This window comes from Colletotrichum gloeosporioides, assembly GCF_011800055.1.
Source record: "Colletotrichum gloeosporioides strain Lc1 chromosome Unknown consensus_4, whole genome shotgun sequence".
NCBI lineage: Eukaryota > Fungi > Ascomycota > Sordariomycetes > Glomerellales > Glomerellaceae > Colletotrichum > Colletotrichum gloeosporioides.
In genome coordinates this window covers 114,304-138,782 of record NW_025544649.1, presented here as the reverse complement: position 1 = coordinate 138,782, position 24,479 = coordinate 114,304, and the positions used below count along the sequence as shown (strand labels likewise).

Genomic DNA, 24,479 nt, shown 5'->3' with positions numbered 1-24,479 from the left:
GACGAATGGAAAAGTTCAAGTTTCAATTGTCTCCTCAATAATCAAGAACCAGAACAATCAAATTCTGACAAAGACCAAATGGTTCGGTTCGGGGCTCCGGCCCGTTACTTCGCCCGATGCGCGAGTCGCCGCCTCGGACAACACCTCCGGACGCGTCTCCACAGGCTCGGCCCGAACTTTTCTGGGCTTAAGCTCGCGTCATTCGGGGTTGGCATGGTGAGCGAAGCGAAAGTACCATGTATGTATGGTGGAAATTCGTTCACCCTGCAGTCCACATTTAGGTAATGGAAATAACGTTGGAGGAGCTTCCCCGTGGGGCTCCACTCCAAGCGCCGTCTGCTCGAGACTAACCTGGGGTATTTAAGGCTCTTTTGCCAAATTCAATTTTAGAGGTAACATCTCCCGGCCGGTTTCTGAATCGTCCGGTGATTTTTCCGGATATCCGTGTTGTGTATGATGGAGAAAGCGACGATTCCAGGTCCGGGAAATGGGGCCGGTGAGCCAGTTGATGAGCCCCGAATGCCGCCCGCATCGGGTCCGAATACCGGTGGGGAACATGAACGCCATGTTGACCCGAGAACCATGGAACAAGGCGTGACCACGATTCCTGAGACCGATGCGGCTGCCGACGGATTTCCTGAAGGTGGACGAGAAGCTCTCACTGTGCTGTTTGGCAGCTGGTGCGTTCTCTTATGTACCTACGGTCTGGGCAACAGCATCGGCGTTTTCCAGACATACTACGTCAATGATGCGCTTCGAGAGTATTCTTCTTCCACTGTATCATGGATCACCAGTTTCATGCAATGGACCATGAACTTCTTGCCCATCATTGTACGTTGATTCTTTAATTCACAATACCAATTGAACTGTCAGCTAACGTGAAGACTAGTGGGGATTTGTCTTTGACAAGTACGGGCCACGATGGATCCTCTTCGGCGGTACCATCACATATGTGTTTGGCATGATGATGGAGTCTTTGGGCACCAAATACTATCATTTCTTCCTCGCTCAGGGCATCGTCTGCCCCATCGGCGCGAGTGCAGTGACCAGCGCCGCCATGTCTTGCCTCGTCACCTGGTTCCATCGTCGACGCGGGATGGCCTTTGGCGTCATGATGTCCGGATCCTCTTGCGGTGGCATCATCTTGCCCATCATGATTCCCAAGTTGATTGATAGGATTGGATTTGGCTGGGCGATACGCTGCGTTGGCTTCATGTTTCTGTTCCTCCTCATCATCGCCAACTGCACCGTCAGATCTCGCCTCAAGCCAGAACAAAAGCCAGTAGACATGAAGGAGTACTTCCGAGGTATTCGAGAACCAACCATGATGTCGACAGTCTTCGGACTCTTCTTGGTCTTTCTTGGTCTGTTTGTTCCGTACAACTTTGTGATTCTACAAGCTAGAGCTCAGGGCATGGACGAGGAATTGGTCATTTACCTGCTGCCAATCATGCACGCCGTTGGGTATGTTGCCAATGTCGGTCGCTGAAATACCTTGATTGCTAACCTGGTGGACATAGGATCGTCGGGCGTATCGTCCCGGGCTTGTTGGCTGACAGGGTCGGCCGATACAACATCATGATCATGATCGCAACCCTCACGGGCATTACTTGCTTGGCACTCTGGATCCCGATCAAAAATGACGCCGGTATTCTCATCTTTACGGCGGCATTCGGCTTCTGCTCATCTGGCCTTACATCCATCGGACCCACCCTCATAGCTCAAATCTCCGACATCAGAGAAATTGGTGCTCGAACTGGTACGGCGTTTGCGTTTCAATCTTTTGGTGCTCTGACGGGCAGTCCTATAGCGAGTGCCATTGTGGATGCGCGGGGAGGTGACTATCTGGGCTTGCAGCTGTTTTGCGGATTGGCCATTTTTGCATCAGCAGGTGTTTTCGCATCCGCGCGGTACTTCCAGAGTGGTGGATTCAAGCTACAAAAGGTTTGAATGCCAGGTCGTTTCTTTAAGCAAGCTCTAAATCCGTAAATGCTTTGGAAGTCAATTTCGTGCTTCATCGTCGCTTCCAATGCCCCATGACTGCGTTGAGCCTTTTCCACCCAACGCTATCCTTTTCTCTCCGGTCCAACAATCAGAGGCCCCCATAGTATCAATACCCTCGGCCCCTTGACCTCTGTCCGAGACTTCAGTGTTTGTCCGAGTACCAGGCTCTCTCTCTAAACCAAGGCTTCAACTTTCCAGCAGCAACCAACTCCTCCTTACCCCAGGGATCCCACTCACAGTTCTTTCCGGACGTGATGTAGCTTTTGAGAGTCTTCCTCGGACTGAAACCGTAATCGTAAAAGTGTTTAGCAACTTCGTAGGCGACTCCGGCAATCATCATCTCCCCCGTCATTTCGTCTGCGAAAGCCTCACACATGTCGAGCCCGTGTTCCAGATCTTCGTGCTCTCCGGAGCAATACGAGTCGGGTTCCTCCTGTTGACCGTGGTCCTCTAGGATGTCTTTCAGAAAATGGATCTGCCTTTGGTTGACGCGGACGTTAGTGCATCCATGATCATCTTCTGTGTCCTCTCCGTTGTCGTCCTCGTCGCTGTACTCGTCGCCATCGCTCTCCGACTCTTGGTCAGACTCCTCGTCACTGTCGTCTTCGTCACTCCCTTCGCTTCTGTCTCCGGACAAGTCCTTTCCACTGTCGGCGTCAGTCTTCTTTTCGATATCCCAATGCACCTTTTTGGGCTCTGAGAACATGCGTGAAGTACACATGTTATCTTGCTGAGAGCTACTGCCTGGCGTGTAGATGGCTTCCTGGCCCCGGGACACGGTCGATGCGTTGATGAGGTCGAGGAGGTCTTGGCTGTGCTCGGCTTTGTTGGGTGTTCTTGCCGCGATCGGAGGGGAGAGATGAGGACGGCAGCTGGAGCTGCGAAGTGTCTTTGGGCGGTCTGGCAGAAAGAGCTCTGACGTGTCAGGCGTGGGGCTAGGAAGGCGTTCAACGCCAGTGCTGTAGATGTTGTGCTTCCCCGAGGGTCTGGATCGGTCGATGTACTCCGCGTTGTCGAGCATCAGGTCGTCGAAGTCAGGCTTGGGTTCGATCTCCTTCGCATGGTCTTGAAACCTCTCCAGGACATCCTCCAAATTCTCGCCAGCATCTGCCAGGTGCGCAGAGACGGCTCGAGCCAGCGTGCCAACGGTCTTCTCCCAATCGCACCCCATTGACTGCTCAGCCACTTCGACTTTTCTTCGAAGATTACGGCAGATTTCACGGCCAACCTTGCATTTGTCGGGGTTGGACTCGTGAAAGTCAACCAAGGCTAGTAGGCCCAGCAGTTCGTGCCCGCGGTGAACCTTGTCTCGAAACCACACTTCGATGGCGTTGAGGCTTTCGTCTTGATGAGCGCCCTGCGACTTGACCGTAGCATCACATGTCTCCTCTTCACTGCTATCGTCATCTTCTTTCTCAATTAGCCGTCTCCGGGTGGCGTATGTGTCGTTTTCATGACCGCACTGCTCATTTACTGTCGCTGCGGAAGCCAAAAGAGCATCAACCCAGGAGGGCGTGGAAGCCTGATGGCTCTCTTCGTCTGATGTAGTACCCGAGGTGAGATCAACGACGGGGTTGAAGGAGGTGGTGCTGATCAAGTCAACGTCATCCTCGGTCTTCTCAATCTTGCAATGGGCGTCTGCCGCGATATGACGTGTTGAAACGGAGTTCATGTTGTGAATATGGGGTTCTTCTGAGAAGCGATTCATCTTGTGGCGCTTATTGTCGATGGTGGAGATGTCGTGCTCTCTGGGTTGTTTCACGGTCCTGGACAAGGTCTTCTCCAGCCCGTCAATATCATCGACTAATTTCTGAAGGACGTTTCTCAGCTTTCGCTCCTCGCTTGCGCCGATCCCTCCCCAGACTGTGTGGACACCACGTCGGATCTCTGATATCAATTCCGAGGTGGTTTCTTGATCTTTGTTCCTCAGCCCCTCTGGGGCTGGGGATGAGGAAAGCTTGCTCTTCATTGCGGCTAAGTTTTCACTGCGGTCAGCCTCGATCAGTGCAATAAAGTATGCCGGGAAAAGACTTACCCGTGAGTAAAATCTTCGTAGAACGGAAGGCTTGAGATTTCTGTTGGCCTTATCTGCTTATGATCTGGCTTGGTGACTGGAGGATCGCAGGGTTGCAGTTGAGAGGTCTGGAAGAAGAGCGAGAATTGTTTTTTTCTGGTTTTTTTTTTTTTTTTTTTTTTTTTTTTTTTTTTTTTTTTTTTTNTTTTTTTTTTTTTTTTTTTTTTTTTTTTTTTTTTTTTTTTTTTTTTTGAAAAAGGAAATTGCAGGTAGGAGTTCCTCAGTGGACGCGGTCTTTCCTGATTGGAGTCGAGTGGCCCTCCTTACGGCTGAAGCATTTTGGTAATTTCAAATACGGAAGGAGTACACCGAGAGTCTACTTTCCCCATACACCTACTTATCTAAACATTTACCTTGGGAAACTTCTTTTGGAAGTTGCCAGCCTCAAGACCCTTCTTCTGAATAAGTTAGGTAACTCATGTACCCTCATGCGTTGTATGACTATTCCATGAAAGGGTAACGTGTGCAATTTTACTTTTTTTTTTTCTTCAAGAGTGGCCAAAAATATATTTCTATTCATTTGTCTGTGGATGTGTGTTTCTTAAACCTAAGCCTCTCGCCTTAAACGTGCAGGCTAGATAGGACGGCGGTATGTATGCCTTTAAGTGTAAAAGCATCATAAAAGTCATACGCGCTGATTTCAGGTGTAATTCGTGCTTCAAAGCAATGTTACGTATGTTACTGACATGAGCCTATCGAATCATAAGTTTTGTTATATTCCTCTCTCCGATTTTCTGACCTCAGTCTTACTCAATCAGCCTGGCGTTTCTCCAACCCTACAGCCAGTGCTTCGATACGTCTACAGCAGGCGGCGGTGGGTTTTCCATCGACTCATAGTTGGCCTGGATCTTGGCTCATTCTGATCTCGCCGATGTATTGTCGAACTATCAAAAGTGGTCACAAGTCGAGATCCTTACATTTAGCGGCTGCGTCACTCAAGCGACCTGACACCTGCGGGACATGCACTTCACGCCAATTTCTGAAAACACGAGTCAAAAGATCAAGTTTCGTTTTGCTTTTGACCATGAAGACATTTAGATACGTCACGAGCAATTGATTTTGGCCTACCTGAGATGCCTTGCATGAGTCTGATTACCTTAAGGTTCTGTCGTCGTGCCTGTCGTCGTGCCTGTGATCTTCGTCGCTATCATGTTTGTTATTATCTTAGTCTCTTTCATTGATTCTATTGTTTACGCAGTATTAGACTGTTGTGATCTATGTTGTTGCCGTCTTCGGTTGAAATCATTAACGCAGAGAATCTAGCTATGCACAGCATGATGTTGTGATCTCCACTCGATTTATGTCGATGCTGCTTCAAGAGCGTCCCAAAAGATTAAGGAGATCAGACGATAGATGAAGAAATTGATGCATCAAGCATAGTATTTACGTCCTCGACGGTAAAAAGTAAGATATGTACATGAATCTGTCGTTGGTCACTCGTGTGCCTTGACTCAACCCCCTTGCTTCCTCTCAACTACTTCAACTGAAACCAGGCGACTCCTCCAGAGCCTCATCCCGGCCAGAGACAATCCCATCACCCAAAGCTTAGATCTTTCCAAAGCCAGCGGTGTTGGGGACGTTCTTGGCGTCGTTGGCGGTGACAGTGGCAGCGACGTTCTTGCCAGAGAAGCTGGACAGAATGCTGGTGTCGGAGCCGGAGAGAGAGCCAGAGCTGCCGTAAGCGTTGAGCTGGCAGGTGTGGCCGAGGTAGCTGGAGCACTGAGCGTTGGTGTTGGCATCGGGGCTGGAGAAGACCTTGCCGGCCAGACCAGACTGCATGGCAGCAACAACGTTCTGGAAGACGTTGCCCTCGGCGACGACCTTGGCACCAGCATCAGCCTCCATGGCGTGACCTGTTGAGGAGTATTAGTTATTTGTTAAGCCTCATGAAGATTCAAAGCAGTGTCTGTTGACATCTCGCGGACGGTCGGGTGGTCCGTGCACCGACCGGCCGGGAGTGGGCCGAGTCGGACCCGGAGCGGCGCCCGAAGATCAAAAACCATCGCAGAACAGCCACAACGTCCTGTAACGCTTCAAAAGCTTCAAAAGATAAAGAAAAGACCTGCCTGAGTTTTCATAGAAGTAATTGCCTTGAAGATGCAGTAGACTGCCCGATTTACGTTAGATTCAGCTTCTTAATACATATAGATGATGCGGGGTGCAGAAGGATATCAGGGGAAGGGAAAAGGGCAACGTACGTGTTTCCAGCAACCTTGGGGGAGCGGCCGGAGGTGTGGTGGATGTAGTTCTCTGCGGGAAATGGCGTTAGTACTTGTACAACTTAGGCTGGTGGGTATTGTGGCGAAGAGTGTCTTACTGCTGAAGGTAACCATGTCGTTGCTGCCGGTCAGGTAGACACCCCAGTAGTGGTGGTTATCGCAGGTGGCAGACCAAGAGGTAGAACCGTCAATCTCGTTGTTGGAGATGGTGACACGGTTAGAGGCACCGTTGCCGAGGACGATGTGCTGGCGACCGATCAGAGAGGTCTTGACGTGGTCGATCCAAACGAGGTCGGTGCCGTCCAGAGAGATAGCATCACCTCCCCAGACGTACTTGGGGTTCAGGTTCGTGATGTGAATCTACGTTCGTCAGCTAAATAGGTTCGAAACTTAGCATTGACTCAACTCACGTTCTGGATGATGACGTTCTTCGCAGAGTTGGTAATGCGAAGACCCTTGCCCTTGATCACACCCGCAGAACCCCTTCCTATGATAGATTTATTGCTGCCGACTATGAGAGGTGAGAAAGGCGCCTGGCGATGTCAGAGAAGTTTAGAAACAATTCCTGTTCGAATTCCTACCTTGTCGTAGCTGACAGAGACCTTGGGGGCGTTGGGCTGGTAGTTGGTGCACCTGACAACCTCAATGTCAGTAACAATGCAAGGAAACAATGTTTCAAACTGTTTACTCACCAGTTGTCCTTGTTAATTGCAACCTGGCAAGCCGAAGCAGTGCCGTAGGGCGCGCAGCCAGTCTCGGTGGTAGTTCCCTCGGTACCGGTGAAGTCGAAGGTCTTGGTCAGGACAATGACGCGAGCAGAAGAGTCCTTGAGGTAGGAGGCAAGCTCGGCAGTAGTGGAAGGGTAGACGGGGGTGGCGCTGCCACCGCCAGTGACGCCCTTGGCAAAGCCTTCAGCGGCGCCAACGACGGCGTCCGCGGCCGAGGCCAGGGGAGCAAAGGCAGCCAGTGCCGCGGAGAGGATGGATGCAGATCTCATGGTGCTAAGCTTTCGGAACGGACAGAAGTAGTAGGTACAAAAGAATGAATGTGGAGTCGGTAGTCGAATAAAGAGAGAATGTTGAAGAGCGAAAGCTGCTGAAGAAAGGATCTTCCCAAGTCAAGAACAGCCGGCTGATGTCGACGATATATACACTCTGTTGGTTCATCGTCCCTCCCTCTGTTTCTCAGCTCCATCTTAGTCTCGTCTCGTCTTTCCTTCCGCCGTTCCTCTTCGCCCCCTGAACAGCCCTGCACAACCCCCACCAACAGGGACGAAGACGACAGACAACCTCATCTTACTGACAAGCTGTCTAGGCTCTAGCCCTTCGAGGCCTCAAAATCTGTAATCGGCCGAGGGCGCAAAGCAAAAGCCACCCACACTACTTTCCGAAAATCCCATGGCGTGGGTGCCGGAGCCGACTTGTTCGAGGGATAGAGTGGTGGAGCCTCTCCACTGATTCGTGGGGTTTTACTGCGCTCCGAAACCCCTTCATCTACCACGTACGTTGGCGCCGGGGTTGTTTGGTGATAGCACCGGCGGCACCAACCGAATCGAGCATCAACAACAAGCCTCGCAAACGCACCGCCAGCGACTTCCATCAATGAGATGTAAAAGGAGCGGATTGCACGTCTCCGCCGGTAGGGCACGTGTAGGGGCCAAAGCCGGGGCTAGAGACTGCCATCGATGGAGCCGAGGAGCCCAGGTGCCTGGGTGCGTTGTCACGCGGTACCATCAGCGGCAGTTCGCACGTAGCGCATGCAGAAGAGACACAATTGCCCCGTCTGCAATGTCTCTCCTCGTAGGTATTTCCGCCACTCAACATGGGGTAACGCAGGCGAAATGTTCCTCTGCTGCACCCGAGGTCATCGCAGCTGGTTCTTGGCATTCCCAAAAGTCGTACCGATGAAACGGTTCGAATTTCCCGCCACGGCGCATTTGTTGGGTGGTGTCTTCTCGCATCCTTCCGCGCAATTCGGCACCTGGCATGGGGGCGCCTTCGACGGTGAGTGGTGGGCATGGAAAACCCAGGCGAACGGGGATGTGGGAATAAGCTAAGAAGCTTCTAGGCTCGGTCGCTCTCCGTTGTCATTATGTCTTCTCGAAGATGGATATGATCTGTTAAGCATAAACCCGCGGTTGGCGCATCACACACACGTCAAGGGCTCCAGTTCATCTCCCCTGGCCCAAGCTCAAGCTCTCCCTTGACTTTGGGCGTTGCTTTACGCGTCGCACGTGTGCTCAGCAGGCGTGAGCCATGTTTAAACGGAAGGACTGCCAAGGGCATGGGCTGCGGATAGGGGATGATGAAAGAAAAGTAAAAGAGATTGCAGACTTTTTTTCATGCTTATCCGCGCGAGTCTCCCCTGGCCTGTTTCGAGTCAGAGTGGCACGGAAAGGCTGACTTGCTGGATGGGGTTAAAGCGGTCTGTAGTCTGGCGAGGGAAGCGGCGTGATTGCATTTCGCATACGACGCCTTTTTCAAGCTTTCAGGGGTCTGCCATGCCGGGACGAATTGCCCGAGGTTCCCAAGCCAGGATATGCATGCCAAGGAATAGATTGAGCCTCAAAGCCCAGCCCACTGAGCGCCCGGTTGGGAGCCACATCTCGAGCAGTCCAAGGAGAATTATCAAGCCACATGAAAATGATGCGTCCCTGAAATTGTGGATGCTGTGGTGGCGACGTCCAAATTCTTCAATTCTTCAAAGGATCGCGCGAGCCGGTGAGACGGAACCCGTGGGAACCTGTTGTGGGAACGCAAACCCATAAAATCCCATAAAAATCCCATTAACGCCCCCAAAACCCAGTATTCCCGGGCTGTTCCCCTTTCTTCAAGGAATGAGATCTCGGCTCAGAGTGCCGACCGCAACAGTCACCAGCGGTCAGATGGACGGATAGAAGCGAGTGTCAGCTCCAGAATTCAAGGCCGGCAAGCTGCTGCTTGGCTTTTGCGATCAGCATGTAACATTCCGCTGACGGAAAGACAGTCCCATAAAATACGGCTTTGTCAGGACTGCGTCAATTGCACTCAAAGTTGCAGTTCATATATTTATATTGCCTATTTGGCCAGAACCCCTTCTTCCTCCGCCCTACCGCCCTTTTTGTGGGAAGAAAAGCAACGTCCCCCACAGTCCGGACCATCTCGCAATTCCTGGCCTCATACGATTTCAATTCTTTTAGACTTCGCCGGGGACCCGATTCTCGACAAACTCTCTCTCGCGTTCCAGAATCTCGCGCTCTGCCTTGGTGCGGCCCTCCTTGGGGAGATACGAGAAAATGATCGGGATGAGCGCGGCCAAAATGGTTCCGAAGCCGGTGAAGGCACCGGTGGTTGCGAACCCCTTGACGAAGCGGGGCCCGTCCGAGGAAGGCCACAGTCGGCTTCCATAGACCGCCGAGAGATTACCGACGGAATTGACCAGGGCCACGACAACTGCGCGCTTTTCCGCAGGGAGGGCGATGGTTTCCGAGGTCCAATTAAGCATCAGCGGCAGAGAGGTGTACAGGCCTGCAATGTAGAAGCACAGCATGGCGTAGACCACCTTGGGGTTGGAAACTGTCACGCAGACAATGGTGCAGATGAAGCTGAGACCCATGCATCCTGTAATGTGCCATCGGCGGTCCCTGGTCTTATCCGCAGTGTATGAGAGGACGACCAAGAACACTGCGCCGACCATCCAGATGGGAATCGTCATGTACTGGGCCATGACCGAGGTGTATCCCATCTGCTTGACAATTGTGGGAATGAAGTAGGAGATGGTGCAAGAACCCAGGTCCATGGTGAACAGAACCATGAAGATGTACGTCCGGGGGTCCGCCAGAGCCGCCTTGAGCGACTGCCAGTGAGTGAGCCTTTGCCCATGTCTGGCCGCGGTGGTATTACGGTCGTGGATCATTCGGACCACGGCAAGCTGACGTTCCTCCAATGAGAATCGCTTCGTGGTCTCGGGGAAGTCGAGCAAGATGAACTTGAGGCCGATAGCGAATCCGATGGTGCAGACGCCTTCAATCAGGTAGAGCCATCTCCATCCGCGCATACCCCGGACACCTTCCATATTTCCAGTGATTGCACCCGCCAGGAGGCCGCTCATTGCGCCCGAGCATACGGAGGCGGTGTAAAAGATCGAGAACCGCTTTCCTAGATTGCAATTTCACGTTAGTACCAAAGATGACGTGGGCTAGGTTTGGTGGGTCTTGTTTAGAGCGTTCCGCTGCGGCAGATTGCTCTTCCCGACGACACCGGTGAGAGTACTTACCAATTTCAGCCTTCTTGTACCAGCAAGTCATGACATATAAAACACCAGGGAAGAATCCGGCCTCAATGCAGCCAAGGAAGAACCGCAGAGCCAGCATTCCTTCGTAGTTCTTGACCACAGACATGACGGCGCAGATAGAGCCCCAGACAATCATGATGCCGGGAAGGTACCACGACGGTCGGGATCTGGTGAGAATCATGTTCGACGGCACTTCGCAAACTAGGTAGCCAATGAAGAAGATGGACAGCAGCATGGCATACTCTGCGTGGGATTAGAAGTCCGCGCTGGTCTGAAAGTCCCTAGACACTTACGGTCGTCACTGAGGTTGAGATCAGTTCCCATGCCGGCAACTTTGGCATTTCCCTAAAGGTAGTTGTCAGCGACATCCTTGTAGAGTTTGATAGGACGAACGTACGATATTCTGCCGGTCAATGTACGCTAGAATGTACATGAACCATAGCGTAGGGCCTATCGTTCGTTAGAGTTAAGGTGCGGCCTGGGCTCTAGCTAATCACGCCTTACCCATGTACATGTCCAACTTCCTAACCAAGGCCTTCTCAGCCTCAGAGTCTGGAACATAGTTCTGCAACGCCTGTTCCAATTCCAATTCGTGCTCGGAAAGGTTGACCTTGGCCGTGTACGCCTCCGCCATATCGGCGTTATCGGTGGCATCTTTCGCTGTCTTGATGTCGGCCATGGCGGGCAACGGTTGGCTGTGGCCGGAAAACGGTTCGGGAAAGATGCACAACTCGACCAGTCACAGTGCCGGCTAAGTAATACAGTTGAACAAGAGAAGGAATGGGAACATCCTTATGTTATATTCTCTTATCGATCCTAATTATGGGCGATCGTCTCGGCATTTTCTTCTGCCACCGTGCACCTCTGAACATCTTGCCCGCAAGCCGTCGTAGTTGGCGTATCTGCAACCCCGCTCTGTTATCTTCGCGAATGCGACTCCTCTAAACTCAGGAAAACCAGCGGCGTACAGGTGCCGGGATAACCCAAGACAAGCCGCGTTATCTTCAACCTTGGAGGACCAACAGATGCCTTGCCTGGACGACCGGCGAACGTTCAAACAACGTCCGTATCTCGAGTCCCACACTCATCACCCCCGCGTTTCCACATTCCAGAGATACGGTCGTGATCAGCGGTGGGTTTATCTGCGTGCCGGGCAGACATACTGCTGTTTCCGTGCTTTTTTTTCCTTCGCGCGGCGAGTTACGATTCGTGCAATTCTGCCCGGATATCGACAACCAGCGACTCAAAGTGGGCCCGGGGCGACATCCCGGCTGGTCTGTGCCCCGTGTCTTGACCGGCCCGGTTCGTGTGGGATGCCAAGAGCTGTCATCCAACCGGCGTTAACGGTTGTTGCGGTATGCATGCAAGATTGGATGCGAACTACTGCAAGTCTACGAACGCCTAGACTTTTTTGTAACGACCGGTATGGTATCTCGACATCATCCGGCCTGGGTTATCAAGACTGAAACGCCTGGACATACAAGTCATCGTTATCTTGGGTGTGCCCAGATTTCGTGCTGCTCAAGACAGCTCTGCAGGTCTGGTCTGACCTCGGAAAGTGTTGAAGCAACCAAACTCAACCTTGACGGGTTTCCAAATCATTTCTAGGCGATTTTCACTGTAATTCAAACGCTGATCATTAGTTGACATGTCAAAATCATTTGCCCATTAATCAAAAGACTTGGGGGTTTCTTGTAAGTGATTACATATGCTATCCAATTCTCGGAGCAATTATTGATGTTCCATGGGGTAGTCACAGCCCATTTTGTATTGGAGATTAGCTGAAGCCGTCTGTGGTTTGAATTTCAAGAGAAACTTGCCAGTAGAAAGCAGGAAGAGGATACTTCCCGAACGAGAGCCTGGATATCAGACTCATGGAGTGAGAGAGATGCAATTGGCAGGAGAACCGACCGATTCTCTCCACAAATAGTCAGTTGTCTTTCCAGCGATTCAGCTGGAGTGTCACTTGGCTCATTGAGTTTCTAGGCTATGAAAATAATAGCAAGCTGGTCTTAGTATCTCGAAATCTTGTAATCAGGATCTGCAACATTCTCTTCCTTTCCTCTTTTTTTTCTTCTTTTTTCTCAATAGGGAAATGAGAGAATCCGTGGAACAGATCGGATATTCGTTGTTCAGTAATGTCGGTCTGGCGATGATCGAGTTACAAGTTTGAAAGTTGACCAACGATTTTTGAGCTCATTGATTAATCCACCTTATTTGCTTATATGATAAAAGTTTTATAATTGACAGAAGAAAAAAACACTGAGTCAAACACTTGCCAAAGATGAATTTTCCTGTGAAGGCGGCACTTGATGACGTAGATGAGGAAAGATTGGGCAGGCGCCGGCCTAGGAGAGCACCTCAAGATCGTTCCTTCCTTCTATGCATCCAAGTTCTCACCCTCCGCCCCACTTGAAAGGTGAACTCCCGAATTTCACCGTTTGCTTTCACCCTCAAAANACCCTCCGCCCCACTTGAAAGGTGAACTCCCGAATTTCACCGTTTGCTTTCACCCTCAAAAAGAAAGCTTCTACCCGCAGGCTTCGTGTCCGGTTTGCAGGCATACAACTACCCGGCGGAAATATTCTACGAGACTGGTTCTACCCAAACCTTGTCGTCCGCATTGATGAGCTTCCTGCCGATTACACAATAGTCGCCTCAGATTTGGACTACCACTCCTCTTCGAAAGGAATGCCCATAATATGGAGTCAATCCCATCTCAGGCGTCCCCGCCATCAGTACGTCATTACTATCGCTCCGTCAAATAGAGGTGTTTTGTTTTCTGACTTGAAGCAGTACAAATTGACCAAGAAGGATCGCAAGCATTCATCACGAAATCCCCATTCCGATGCGTTCCCGGCGATCGTCTTGCTCGAGACGGACAAATCCGACTTTCTCGGCTTTCCCGGTGCCGATACTCTTAGCAGCAACGTCGCCGCTAGGGATGCCCGCGAAAGCTTTTCCTAGCGTTTCTCTCTCTCGGTCCCAAATTTCGATCATTCAGTCTTGCACCTTGACTTTTGCATGACAAGAGGCGGCTGTGGCGGGAAAGGGGTGAACACCGTTTTGCTCAGTATCGACATCCCAGACACCGAAGTAGCTGGTATCCGTCACAGTTACTTGAGCACTGGCCAAATCACGCATATCTATCAAGAGTGTGGCCAAAACACAGAGGCAGCACTCAACGCCAAGAATATCGAAGTCGAAGTCAAGCAGGTTTTCCTACGCTGCCGGTTGGGACGCTACGATATCCAGCTCTCAGCTCCTGCCAAATCCCTAGTGCAACGGATCAAAGAGCACATATCGTGCGTCAAGAAGACGAACCCGACTGGCTTTACTATTCGGCTTTTGCTTCCCGTGCCCAAGACCGAAAACAGCCATCCAATCGAGGTGTGGATAGCGCTCCTCTTGGAAGCTTATTCTCGCAACAAGCAAAAGGGTGGACCATTCAAGCTCTACAAACCGAAAAGTCGAGATCTTTTAAGATTCTCACGCCGACCACACATTGCTTCAACCAGGGCTACCCCTCGTTTCTGGTCGAAGGAGCAGCAAATTATCTACCTCAGGTACGGCATCACCGCCGACTGGGAACGGAAAAGCGGTCGAGATGAGGCTGTTGGGCTCTCCATGTCCCCAAACGCTGTTGCCATTCCTTCGAGGTTTCACGATACCTCAGGTGACCCTACCGAGTACATGCTGGTTGTCAAAACCGCCAATCTGGATCACGACTCGAGGCGTCGATTACCCCGACTCCGTTCGAAGGTTCGAATCCATGCCGCCATCGAAGTTACACGCCGCATTATCCTTTCTGATGAGTACGATTCCTGGAGCTCCTCTTTTTCAGAAGTTGTGGACTTGGATCTAAGTGATTGCGGACGTGGTATGCGGGACGCATGCAGTTCCATGTCTGCTGCCTCAGCAGTTCTTGGCTGGGATACGAACCCCGGATGTGAATGTGTCACTGGCATGGGACAAAAGTTTGACGAACCAACCAAGACCTCAGAACCCATACGTGTTGATTCTGCTACCCAACACGGTCTGCAACATCTGTTTGATCTGGTATCGGAGTTTCTGAGGGATTATGGTGGTGATTCCATCAAATACAGAAACCAATGCGACGACTTCATGATGCGATTAATTGCTAAGGAACACCAAGATTTCGTGCGAGAGATGTTCGACCAGCTTCTGGAAACAACCAAACCTCCAAAGAATGGATACAAAAGGTGCCATCTCCCCAAAGTATGGTCTCTTATCGAAACATTCATTGAAGACCTCATATTAAGAGGCTTTACTCGACAGCCTGTTCATGCGCAGGATACCGACATATGGTGTAGCGCCCAACGCATCTCTGTCCCGTCTTATAAGTGGGATCCTTCATGCCATATCTACCAAATGAAGCTACCCTTTTCAGATCCGCCTTACGTTTGGAAGGATAATGAAATTCCGGTGAAACTGGAGTTCCCAGAGCTTCCCCTCGACCTCACTGATGACCAAGTGAAGGAGAAGGTCATGTCAGGGGACTACGATATCAAGATCACCATAGCCCATGAGACGGAATGGGACTTTCGGATAAGAGCGCTTCAGAAACTCTTTTGCTTTGGAAGCGGACCTTCTGCAAGCAAAACGTCTCGAGATGCGGTGGAGGACTACCGAATGATGTCTCCTCGGCACTACACCGTCCTTGGGTCACGGTTTCCTGCGCTCGCTCGTTTTACTTCTGAGGCAAGGAACCAACAAAATGTACTCTGTTCCAGAGGAACTCACGATACACCATCATCTGGACAAAAAAGACTCATTCAGAAAATCGTCCAATCACCTCATTTCTATGTACCAATCGTCGGCGAACCTGGGACGGGGAAGACGACCACTATGATTTTCCAGACCATGCTCGCAGCTATGGAACCTCTATTTCGTCCTACTTCCAAAACGAAGACACTGAATAAGCCATTCGCGCAAATCTTGGTACAGGCGGGCACCAACTCGACCTGCGACGATATATTCGTACGATACTTGGACATGGCAAAGGAATACAACCCTCAAGATAGCTTTCAAGTTTTACGCCTATTCGATGCCAGGGACGTTCTTGACTGGGATGAATATCCAAAGTATAAGCCGTACCATGATTCGGACATGCAGGAGACACTACGGGCGGATTGGCATCAAGAGCAGCAGAGACGTCAATGTGCGATGATCCGGCGAATATGTCAAGAATGGAAACGTCAAGAACATTGCAAAGTGTCATCACCAACCACACCAGGGAGCCCCCCTGGTCGCAGCATCGCTACAGTTGGAGACCCGGACGGGTTTCATTTCAAGACAGCCAACAGCAGTCACCAAACTCGAGTACCTGAGCTCACTATGGAAGGCCTGATAGCAAAACGACTTAGACAGCCAATTGAAAAGCTGAACGAAAGAGACGCCGAGCTGCAGAGTGGAATCATGAAATGCATGGAAAAGGAAGACTATTTCATGTTCTGTGCGGACTCTATCTACTCGTTGGCATATGAGATTGTGTCTTCCACTCAAGTCGTCGTCGGCACCCCTGCAGCAATCTGCGCTTCGCCGGTATTCCCACAGCCTTTTCGGGCAGACATTTGTGTTCACGAAGATGCTGGCTCATCCAGCGAAGTCGACACTATGTGCCTGATTGCGGAACAAGATCCTCTAGCTTGTTTCCTCGTTGGCGATCCTGATCAGCAGGAATCAGCCTTCTTTTCGAAAAGAGCAAGTGGAGATGCCAGGTTCAAGGCCATGAAAGAGAGCAATCCTTTCGCAAGCCAGCTTCAAACGTCGCTGTTGCAAAGGATGGTGGCTTCGTTCATGATCCCTCACGATGAATACCTGTGTGCCGATCATAGGTCAAACGGCCTGGTGGGCGACGTCGTTTCAAAGGTCTTTTACGGCAATCGCATCACGGCAGTGCAGAAGAACCCTTCTCCGTCGCCAACACAGACTCTATTCAGGGACCTGGTCGCGCAAAGGTACGGTCAAGAGCTTTCTGGATTTGCCATCATGATCAATGTAAAGGATTCCAAAGAGATCAGCTCGGCAGAGGGATACTATAACCCCAAGCACATCGATGAGGGATGTCAGCTTCTGCAAACCATCCTGAAGCCTCTTCGCGAAGGGTCCCTCCGGAACGACACCAATTCGACTCACCAATTTTCTGCAGGAGTGGTGACTCCTTACAACTCCAGCGTCACTGAATGGGAAAAAGCCTTTCAAGATGAGGGGATCTGTCATATGGAGGCACATACACCAGGCACGATGCCCGAAAGAGATTTAGTTACGGTTGACCTCGTGAGGTCCGACGACTCTGGAAACACGGGCGACAGGAGTTTGCTAATATCCACCCTTTCTCGTGCCAATTCATGCATGATTGTATTGGTCAACACCAATACTCTCCGCAAAACCTACACCCCTTGGCTTGCCAGAGTGGTCAACTACTTCAAGGATAAGAAAAGGTTCATCGAGGTCCAATAGTTTAGTTCTCGCATGAGCTTTTGAGCTTTTGAGCTTTTTTACAGGGATTGGGATGAATCTTTGGTGATTGGAGGGCAGTCACTGTGTTTTGAGCAAGTACCAAGGCCAAGTGTTGGGCTTTTCGTCGTATATCGCCCAAAAGGACATGACGAGAAGAACAAGGGCGATAGAATGAAATAGTCTGTGTACGAATAGATAGGTTCTACATAGCCAACTTCTATGTTTATGTCTCTATGTCTATGTTTATGATGACCCGCAAAAACTACCCCAGCCCAAGCTTTTCAAGTTGCCTCCTGAAATAGAGCGTATTTAATGTAGATAATCCACCAGCACGACTTAGACACACTTCTTGAATTCCTTGCTGCTACGGTAGTCCTTCGATACCTCCACATGGGTCATTACGCCGCAGTAAACGACCGATCCCTTGTTGTTCGCGTAGACGACGCGCAGGGGAGATACATTCTGGTTCTTGACTTTCTCATCCTTCTGCCACACGGCACCCTTGTAGCCCTGCCAGAACACGGGATACTCGTACAAGGTGGGTTTGCCGTTGGTGCAAGCCTCAACACCCCAGTTGATATTTTCTTGGTTTCCGAAGACGTGCGGGTAGCTGCTCTTGCCAGCGGTGAACCCAGCACTTGTAGCTTCGATCTCGACTTCGTCAATTTCCACGACAAACTTCTTTTCCTTCGCCTCGCTCTTTGTAGGCGTGCAAGTCACAGTAGCAGGCTTTTTGGCAGCTTGCTTAGGAGCTGACTTGGGAGGCTGTTTGACAGGCAATGTAGGTTAGTGGGTGACTCTTAGGAAATTTAACTGATCTGAGAGAGCCAAAGAAAACGTATTTGCCGATTACATACCGCGCGGGCTTCCAGGCCATTCTCAGTGGCAGGAGTAGGGACGGCCAAAATAGGAGCTGTGAAGAGAGCGACAGGGATCAGAGTCTTGATGAAGTGCATTTTGACTGTAAAGGAGTGTTTTCCAACGAAGTTGATCTAGAGAGTGTAAAGGCGTGTTTGTTGAAGGTGTTGATTGTTGTGATGCGACATGGCCTACTTTGAACAGGCTTCTTCACCGTTTATATTCTTTTTCACGCGCACACATCGTTTCTTGCCAAGATCTATTGATTTATTTTGCACAGGGGCACAGCTACTCAGACGTCTGCTGGGAACGCAGCTGTTCGGCCATGTAGAGGTGATTCCGAACACCGATATGTTATTCTCAGCACGTATTGTGTATATTGATGCGAAGAGCATGTTTTCCGTATGAGAAAGAACGTCGGAGGCACCGACTACGAAAATAGACCATTAGTAAGAGATCGAGCGATTAGATACCCGAAAACCCGAGGAGAGACGTCCAAATATGCTTCTGTGGTGGGTTCTTCTCGTAGTACAGGTTAGTGGAGCAGGTCTTCCTGGTTTCTCTTGGTCTCACGGCGTTCTGTTAAACTTCGAGCGACCCGCCGCCCCTCTTGAATCTCTAGATGTACCTGTTCCGTTCCCCAGGCGGCACCCAGTTCTTCTTATTTTAGACTGTTTCTGTAGATCGACCCTGGCTGACCCTGGGGTACTCTGACCAGCGACGGGGCCAGCGAGATAATAAGCGAATTGCCCGAAGAGAGGGCCAGTCGTGGGACCAGTCAGAACCAGCGAGAGAGTCAGCGAGAGACACAACTTCAGCCTCAGCATCGGAAGACCGGAACTGATCCTAGTCACGCACGGCGCTAGTTTAATTGGTATTTCGTGTGGGGCATCACATCTCACCTACCTTACGGCAACTTACATCGAGGCAAGTTGAGGCAGTGAAATTCTTCTTGATCCTTCATTAAACTATGGTATGGTTCGCCAAATCTCACGTTTTTCGCTGGAACCTGCAGAACAGGCACCTAAAAACGTCTGCTCGTTCTGCTGAGAGCATGCCGCTCTGCCGTTCACCGAGAATTTCTCATCTCTGCGCCTTCCCCACTGATAGGGCCCGACCAGACCAGTTAACTACTTTGCACAGTCTTCACAAAACACGACTCAGAATGGCCACTGAAGACCTAGACTCAAGAGTTCTGAGTCTGAATCTGTTTGCTGACGATGACGACGAAGAAGACATCCTCTACAAACGGAAGCTGCAGAATTTGATCGACGGCACCGTGACACCGAGTGAAGCGGCGGCTGATTTTGACGCATGGGTGGTTCAAGACGCCAAAAATCGCCTGAAAGAGCTCTTGAAGAGACCTGACCCCAAGAACCTGACCTCTGAGGAAGAAGCAAAGGGCATGTCCTTGCGCGCGATAGCACCGAATGCCAGCGGAATTATCGACCTTGTATTTCCGACCATCGCCAAGCTGTGCTCCGCATTCCCTCCTTTTCACCCTGGTCAAGATGCTATTGTTCAGTTTCTCGAGGCACTCAGGGCTATGCCCAAGCACCAAGTCCTCGATGGCATCCCCGATGGCAACGAAGACGACAGCCGTCTAATCACCCTGTGGCCATTTGGAGAAGATCGGATGGCTCTAACGGAAATATTTCGCAGAGAAGCAGATGGTGTGTGCTTTCATACGCAAACTTCCCGAATTGTTGGCGAGTTCGCACTGCTCACTGTTACTAACGAAGCGGTCTAGAATATTCGTATCCTTATTCAGATATCGAAACACCTGGAAGCGAGACACAAGTTCGCTGGCGCAACTTCCAATCGGCAATTGCGCGCATCACCGCTCTCGAGCTCATCAACTGCGGATTTTTGTCGGCGCTTGGCGACATAATGCCATCAAGCAGAACCTACCCTAATCTCGAGAAGCGAAAGATCGGCGGCCCCAACAGGATCTCGGGAGATGCTATCGCAGCTGCGCAGTGGGTCATGTGGCCCGACGAGGGCCGATTCGTGTATCAGCAGTGCAAGAAGCTTCATGAAACTGGGTCAAGGGCTATGTGGAGCCAAGAGAGATGGGGAGTGTGGAAGGAACAGTTCACAATCATCGCTGGAGACGAGAGATTCACTCCCAAAGCTCGTGTAGCAGCCAAGTTGTCGAGGAAGCAAATGATAGGCTATGAGGAGGAAGATAAGTTCGTCTAGTAATTAGATCGCTCCTCTTGGTCTAAAAGCTTTAAATCTAAGTTTGTGTCATTATTCGATGCCGGTCATGACCATCTTCGTAACCAAAAACTCGTCAATGCCGTACTTGCTACCCTCTCTACCGAAACCACTCTGCTTCACACCACCAAACGGTGCCGCAGGGTCGCTGATAGCGCCTGTGAATCATGTCAGCGACTTTTCTTTTCACCATTGTTGTGATCTTTCAGGGGTTCTTACCGATATTGACTCCAACCATACCAACCTCCAGCGCCTCCGCTACCCTCCAGCACCTCGACACGTCCTTGCTGAAGAAGTATCCGGCAAGGCCAACATCCGCATCGTTAGCAAGAGCGATGGCTTCTTCCTCCGTGTCGAAGGCAAAGAAAGCGGCGACCGGGCCGAACGTTTCCTCGGAGCAGACCTTCATGCCAGGCTTCATATCGGCCAGCACCGTGATGTCGAAGAAGTTGGGGCCAAGCTCCGTCAAGGGCTTGCCACCCAAAAGCACCCGCGCGCCCTTGGAAACGGCATCCTTGACGTGCTCATCCACCTTGGCCACCGCGCGGCCGTGGATCAGGGGGCCGTGTGTCGTCTTCTCGCCGAATCCATCGCCAATGACGAAACCCTTGATAGCATCGACGAGCATCTTCGTGAACTTGTCGTAAACAGCGCGGTGAACCAGTATACGGTTGGCGCACACGCACGTTTGGCCTGATATCCTAAACTTGGACGCAATTAAACCCTTGACGGCAGCGTCGAGGTCTGCATCCTCGAAGACGATAAAGGGAGCGTTTCCGCCGAGTTCAAAAGACAGCTTCTTCAGAGTCGATGAGCACTGGTTCATCAAGAGCTTTCCGACGCCGGTCGAGCCTGTGAAGGACACCTTCTTGATGATCGGGTGCGTCGTCAAGACCTTGCCTACGGAAACAGTGTTATCCAGAGCAGTGATTATGTTCACCACGCCCTTGGGGATACCAGCCCGGTGAGCGAGCTCAGCCAGGGCCAAAGCCGTCAGGGGCGCCTCCGCAGGAGCCTTGACGACCACAGTGCAGCCAGCAGCCAGCGCGGGACCGGCTTTGCGCGTAATCATGGCAGCGGGGAAGTTCCAGGGGGCGATCAGCCCGCAGACGCCGACGGGCTCCTTGAGGGTGACGAGCCTGCAGCTTGGGTTGCTCGCCTGGATGGTGTCGCCGTATATCCTGGGGGCCTCCTCGGAGAACCACTCGAAGAAGGATGCGGCGTAGGCGACCTCTGTTCTGGCGTCGGCCAGGGGCTTGCCGTTCTCGAGGGTGATGATGGCGGCCAGATCCTCCGCGTTCTCCATCATGAGGTCGTACCACTTGCGCAGGTAGCGAGCCCTCGCTCGCGCGGGAGTCTTGCGGTAAGATTTGAAGGCTTCATGAGCGGCGAGGATTGAAGCTTCAGTGTCCTTCTCATCGAACTCGGGGCATGTGGCCACCTCGGCGAGAGTTGAAGGGTCTGCACTCAGGGTCAGGATGATTTGAGGTCTTGGAAACAGGAGGCAGCTCACTCTCGACAGAGAACACCTTGCCCGAGGCCGCGCCAACCCATTCTCCATTCACATAACACGCCGTCTTCAGCAGTGAAGCATCTTTCAACTAATCCTCACAAGTCAGCTGCCGGGACGGTGTTGCGGGCAGACCGGAAGACCGCGACTTCTTCGCATGCATGAACGCTCACCTGGTGTGCGCCTGACGCCATTTTGAATAAGAGTTGCTAGCAGAAACAATGCACGTCAAGAACCCTGCAGCAAAGTGGTCTGATGTCTTAGTGTGAACCGCGGCAATTACAGCAAACAGCCTCGCGGTCCGGCGGTTTATATGAACCCCTCACTCACTCACGATGTTATCACAGGACCGCGCGTGCCGTCGCGATGCCGGTGTGCCTCAGAAAACCCAGCGATAGCGAAACGAAAGTGGGACCGGCCCGGGGCCACGGGGTGGGGTCGACAGCGGAGGGGAGACATGACACATATCAACCCGCTAGATGTGGTAAAGAATCGGACCAATTCCACGTGGGAAAAGAAACGCACGGGACAGAAAACGCCTCAAGGCAAGTTTCTGGTTGTCATAACGAGCCGCAATCGGGGGATCATGCTAGCTCCGATGGAGATGGTGGGGAACGTTTTCCAAGCCGTTCTGGGCCCGGATGGGGCCGGCTCGGGACCGGCCGGCTTCGTCCCCGGCTGTCTGTCTTCGAGGGGCGAACGGAAGCTGTCGGGTATTGCGAGATTCTGGGAGATAAATAGTCGTTCTTCTTCAACTCGACGATGTTGTCTTCTCCTGCTCGCCAATCTCATCACAGAGTCACATCTCATCAAGATACTCTACTTCTACCCTTGAGACTCGACCTAGACAACACCCGAGATCACCGACTGTCTTAAAAGTAAGACCGACAAGATGCCTTCCTTCGTCGAGCACTCGGTCACCACGGAGGTCCCTGGACCCATGTCCAAGGCCAGCCAGAAGAAGCTGGACGCTGTCTTCGACGCTCGTGCCGTTCACTTCGTCGTTGACTACGAGAAGAGCCACGACAACTAGTACGTGCCATGGTTAGAAAACATCTTTTGCGCATTTACTAACACGCAAAAGCATCGTTGACGTTGATGGAAACAAGTTCCTCGATGTGTAGGTACCCCTCCCGAGATCACCGCAGATCCTCGGCATCCCACCTTGTCCCCCGCAGCTCGCTAATCTCGAACCCGCCCAACAGCTACTCCCAGATCGCCTCCATCCCGGTTGGCTACAACAACCCCACCCTCATCGAGGCCGCCAAGTCGCCCGAGATGATCTCCGCCCTGGTCAACCGCCCGGCCATCGGCAACTTCCCCTCCGCTTACTGGCACGACATCCTCCAGGACGGCCTGCTCAAGGTCGCCCCGGAGGGCATGAACCACATCTTCACCGCCCAGTCCGGCTCCGAGGCTAACGAGCTGGCCTACAAGGCCGCCTTCATGCTCTACCGCCGCCGCGAGCGTGGCGAGGCCGAGTGGTCCCACGAGGAGATCCACTCCTGCTTGCACAACACCTCCCCCGGCTCGCCCGAGCTGGCCATCATGAGCTTCAAGAACTCCTTCCACGGCCGTGGCTTCGGTAGTCTGTCCACGACCCGTTCCAAGGCCGTTCACAAGCTGGATATTCCCTCTTTCAACTGGCCCCAGGCCTCGTTCCCCGCCCTCAAGTACCCTCTTGAGAAGTATGCCGCCGAGAACGATGCCGAGGAGAAGCGCTGCTTGAAGGAGGTTGAGGAGCTTTTCAAGAGCTGGCACTGCCCCGTCGCCGCCATCATCGTCGAGCCTATTCAGAGCGAGGGCGGTGACAACCATGCCTCACCCGCCTTCTTCCAGGGCCTGCGCGACATCACCAAGAACAACGACGTTGTCCTTATCGTCGATGAGGTCCAGACTGGTAGGTACCCCCGGTATTTTAAACTCCTCCAAGACACATCCCCACTAACACGACTCAGGCTTCGGTGCCACTGGCAAGTTCTGGGGCCACGCCCACTGGAACCTCACCTCCCCTCCCGACATCGTCACCTTCTCCAAGAAGGCCCAGACGGCCGGCTACTACTTTGGCGACCGTATGCTGGTCCCCGACAAGGCCTACCGCCAGTTCAACACCTGGATCGGCGACCCGGCCCGCGTCATCGTCAGCAAGGCCGTCGTCGACGAGATCAGCAAGAGGGGCCTGGTAGAGCAGACCGCGCGCGTCGGTGCCGCGCTCTACGCCGAAATGGAGAAGCTCGCCCAGAAGTTCCCCGACCACGTCCAGAACCTGCGCGGCAAGGGCCAGGGCCACTACATCGCCTTCGACACCCAGAGCGCGGCGGCTGTGACCGGTTCCATGAAGCGCCTTGGCGTGAACATTGGTGCCTGCGGCAAGGAGACCATCCGTCTCCGCCCCATGTTGATCTTTGAGGAGGCTCACAGTAAGTTGATATTGAACCCTGAAACTTGGAACCGAGCATGTTTTACTGACCTTTAACTTTGCAGTTCCTTTCTTGATTTCTGCATTCGAGAAGACCTTCTCATCTCTGTAAATTTAAGCGCAAAAAGCATGGCATGGACGGAAAAAGTTGACTGGGCGGACAAAGCATAGCATGGGTTTTGGACTCGGAGGGTGTGCCGAAATGCGGCCTCGCCCTCTTGGGAGTTGATTTTGCACTGATACCATAATGACACTGCCGCAAAAGGCGACGAAACACAATTGAAAAACATTTGATAATTAAACCAAACCAATTTCGAATCGATCACAAGTGATACCGACCACTGGTTATCATGTCTTCCACCTGCCAACATACAAACGCTGGTGTGTCCCTAGGCCGCGGATTCCACGGATTCTTCCGAA

General features: G+C 51.9%; 8 protein-coding genes across 8 annotated transcripts; 3 read left to right on the top strand and 5 right to left on the bottom strand.

Moving 5' to 3' along the window:
• Nucleotides 1-453: 453 nt before the first annotated feature.
• GCG54_00002941 (Fujikurins efflux protein) lies at nt 454-1,950 on the top strand (the record flags this gene model as incomplete). The annotated part of the gene is made up of 3 exons (XM_045403021.1): nt 454-831; nt 890-1,464; nt 1,521-1,950. 3 exons carry the CDS (start codon nt 454-456, stop codon nt 1,948-1,950), a joined length of 1,383 nt encoding a protein of 460 aa, XP_045271148.1.
• Nucleotides 1,951-2,146: 196 nt separating this feature from the next.
• On the bottom strand, nt 2,147-3,973 carry GCG54_00002940 (uncharacterized protein; the record flags this gene model as incomplete). The annotated part of the gene is made up of 1 exon (XM_045403020.1): nt 2,147-3,973. One exon carries the CDS (start codon nt 3,971-3,973, stop codon nt 2,147-2,149), a length of 1,827 nt encoding a protein of 608 aa, XP_045271147.1.
• Nucleotides 3,974-5,623: 1,650 nt separating this feature from the next.
• GCG54_00002939 (Pectin lyase) lies at nt 5,624-7,294 on the bottom strand (the record flags this gene model as incomplete). The annotated part of the gene is made up of 7 exons (XM_045403019.1): nt 5,624-5,931; nt 6,109-6,185; nt 6,277-6,328; nt 6,396-6,657; nt 6,708-6,830; nt 6,879-6,930; nt 6,990-7,294. 7 exons carry the CDS (start codon nt 7,292-7,294, stop codon nt 5,624-5,626), a joined length of 1,179 nt encoding a protein of 392 aa, XP_045271146.1.
• Nucleotides 7,295-9,471: 2,177 nt separating this feature from the next.
• On the bottom strand, nt 9,472-11,248 carry GCG54_00002938 (putative transporter; the record flags this gene model as incomplete). The annotated part of the gene is made up of 5 exons (XM_045403018.1): nt 9,472-10,433; nt 10,552-10,812; nt 10,863-10,914; nt 10,967-11,019; nt 11,074-11,248. The coding sequence occupies 5 exons, from the start codon at nt 11,246-11,248 to the stop codon at nt 9,472-9,474; spliced, it is 1,503 nt and encodes a 500-aa protein (XP_045271145.1).
• Nucleotides 11,249-17,388: 6,140 nt separating this feature from the next.
• On the bottom strand, nt 17,389-18,008 carry GCG54_00002937 (uncharacterized protein; the record flags this gene model as incomplete). Its single annotated transcript, XM_045403017.1, has 2 exons — nt 17,389-17,817; nt 17,910-18,008. 2 exons carry the CDS (start codon nt 18,006-18,008, stop codon nt 17,389-17,391), a joined length of 528 nt encoding a protein of 175 aa, XP_045271144.1.
• A 1,067-nt stretch (nt 18,009-19,075) lies between these two features.
• Nucleotides 19,076-20,112, top strand: GCG54_00002936 (uncharacterized protein; the record flags this gene model as incomplete). The annotated part of the gene is made up of 2 exons (XM_045403016.1): nt 19,076-19,583; nt 19,661-20,112. The coding sequence occupies 2 exons, from the start codon at nt 19,076-19,078 to the stop codon at nt 20,110-20,112; spliced, it is 960 nt and encodes a 319-aa protein (XP_045271143.1).
• A 51-nt stretch (nt 20,113-20,163) lies between these two features.
• Nucleotides 20,164-21,834, bottom strand: GCG54_00002935 (putative succinate-semialdehyde dehydrogenase; the record flags this gene model as incomplete). Its single annotated transcript, XM_045403015.1, has 4 exons — nt 20,164-20,288; nt 20,350-21,591; nt 21,644-21,731; nt 21,814-21,834. The coding sequence occupies 4 exons, from the start codon at nt 21,832-21,834 to the stop codon at nt 20,164-20,166; spliced, it is 1,476 nt and encodes a 491-aa protein (XP_045271142.1).
• Nucleotides 21,835-22,532: 698 nt separating this feature from the next.
• Nucleotides 22,533-24,171, top strand: GCG54_00002934 (4-aminobutyrate aminotransferase; the record flags this gene model as incomplete). The annotated part of the gene is made up of 5 exons (XM_045403014.1): nt 22,533-22,672; nt 22,725-22,760; nt 22,819-23,540; nt 23,599-24,060; nt 24,125-24,171. 5 exons carry the CDS (start codon nt 22,533-22,535, stop codon nt 24,169-24,171), a joined length of 1,407 nt encoding a protein of 468 aa, XP_045271141.1.
• Between the last annotated feature and the right edge of the window lie 308 nt (nt 24,172-24,479).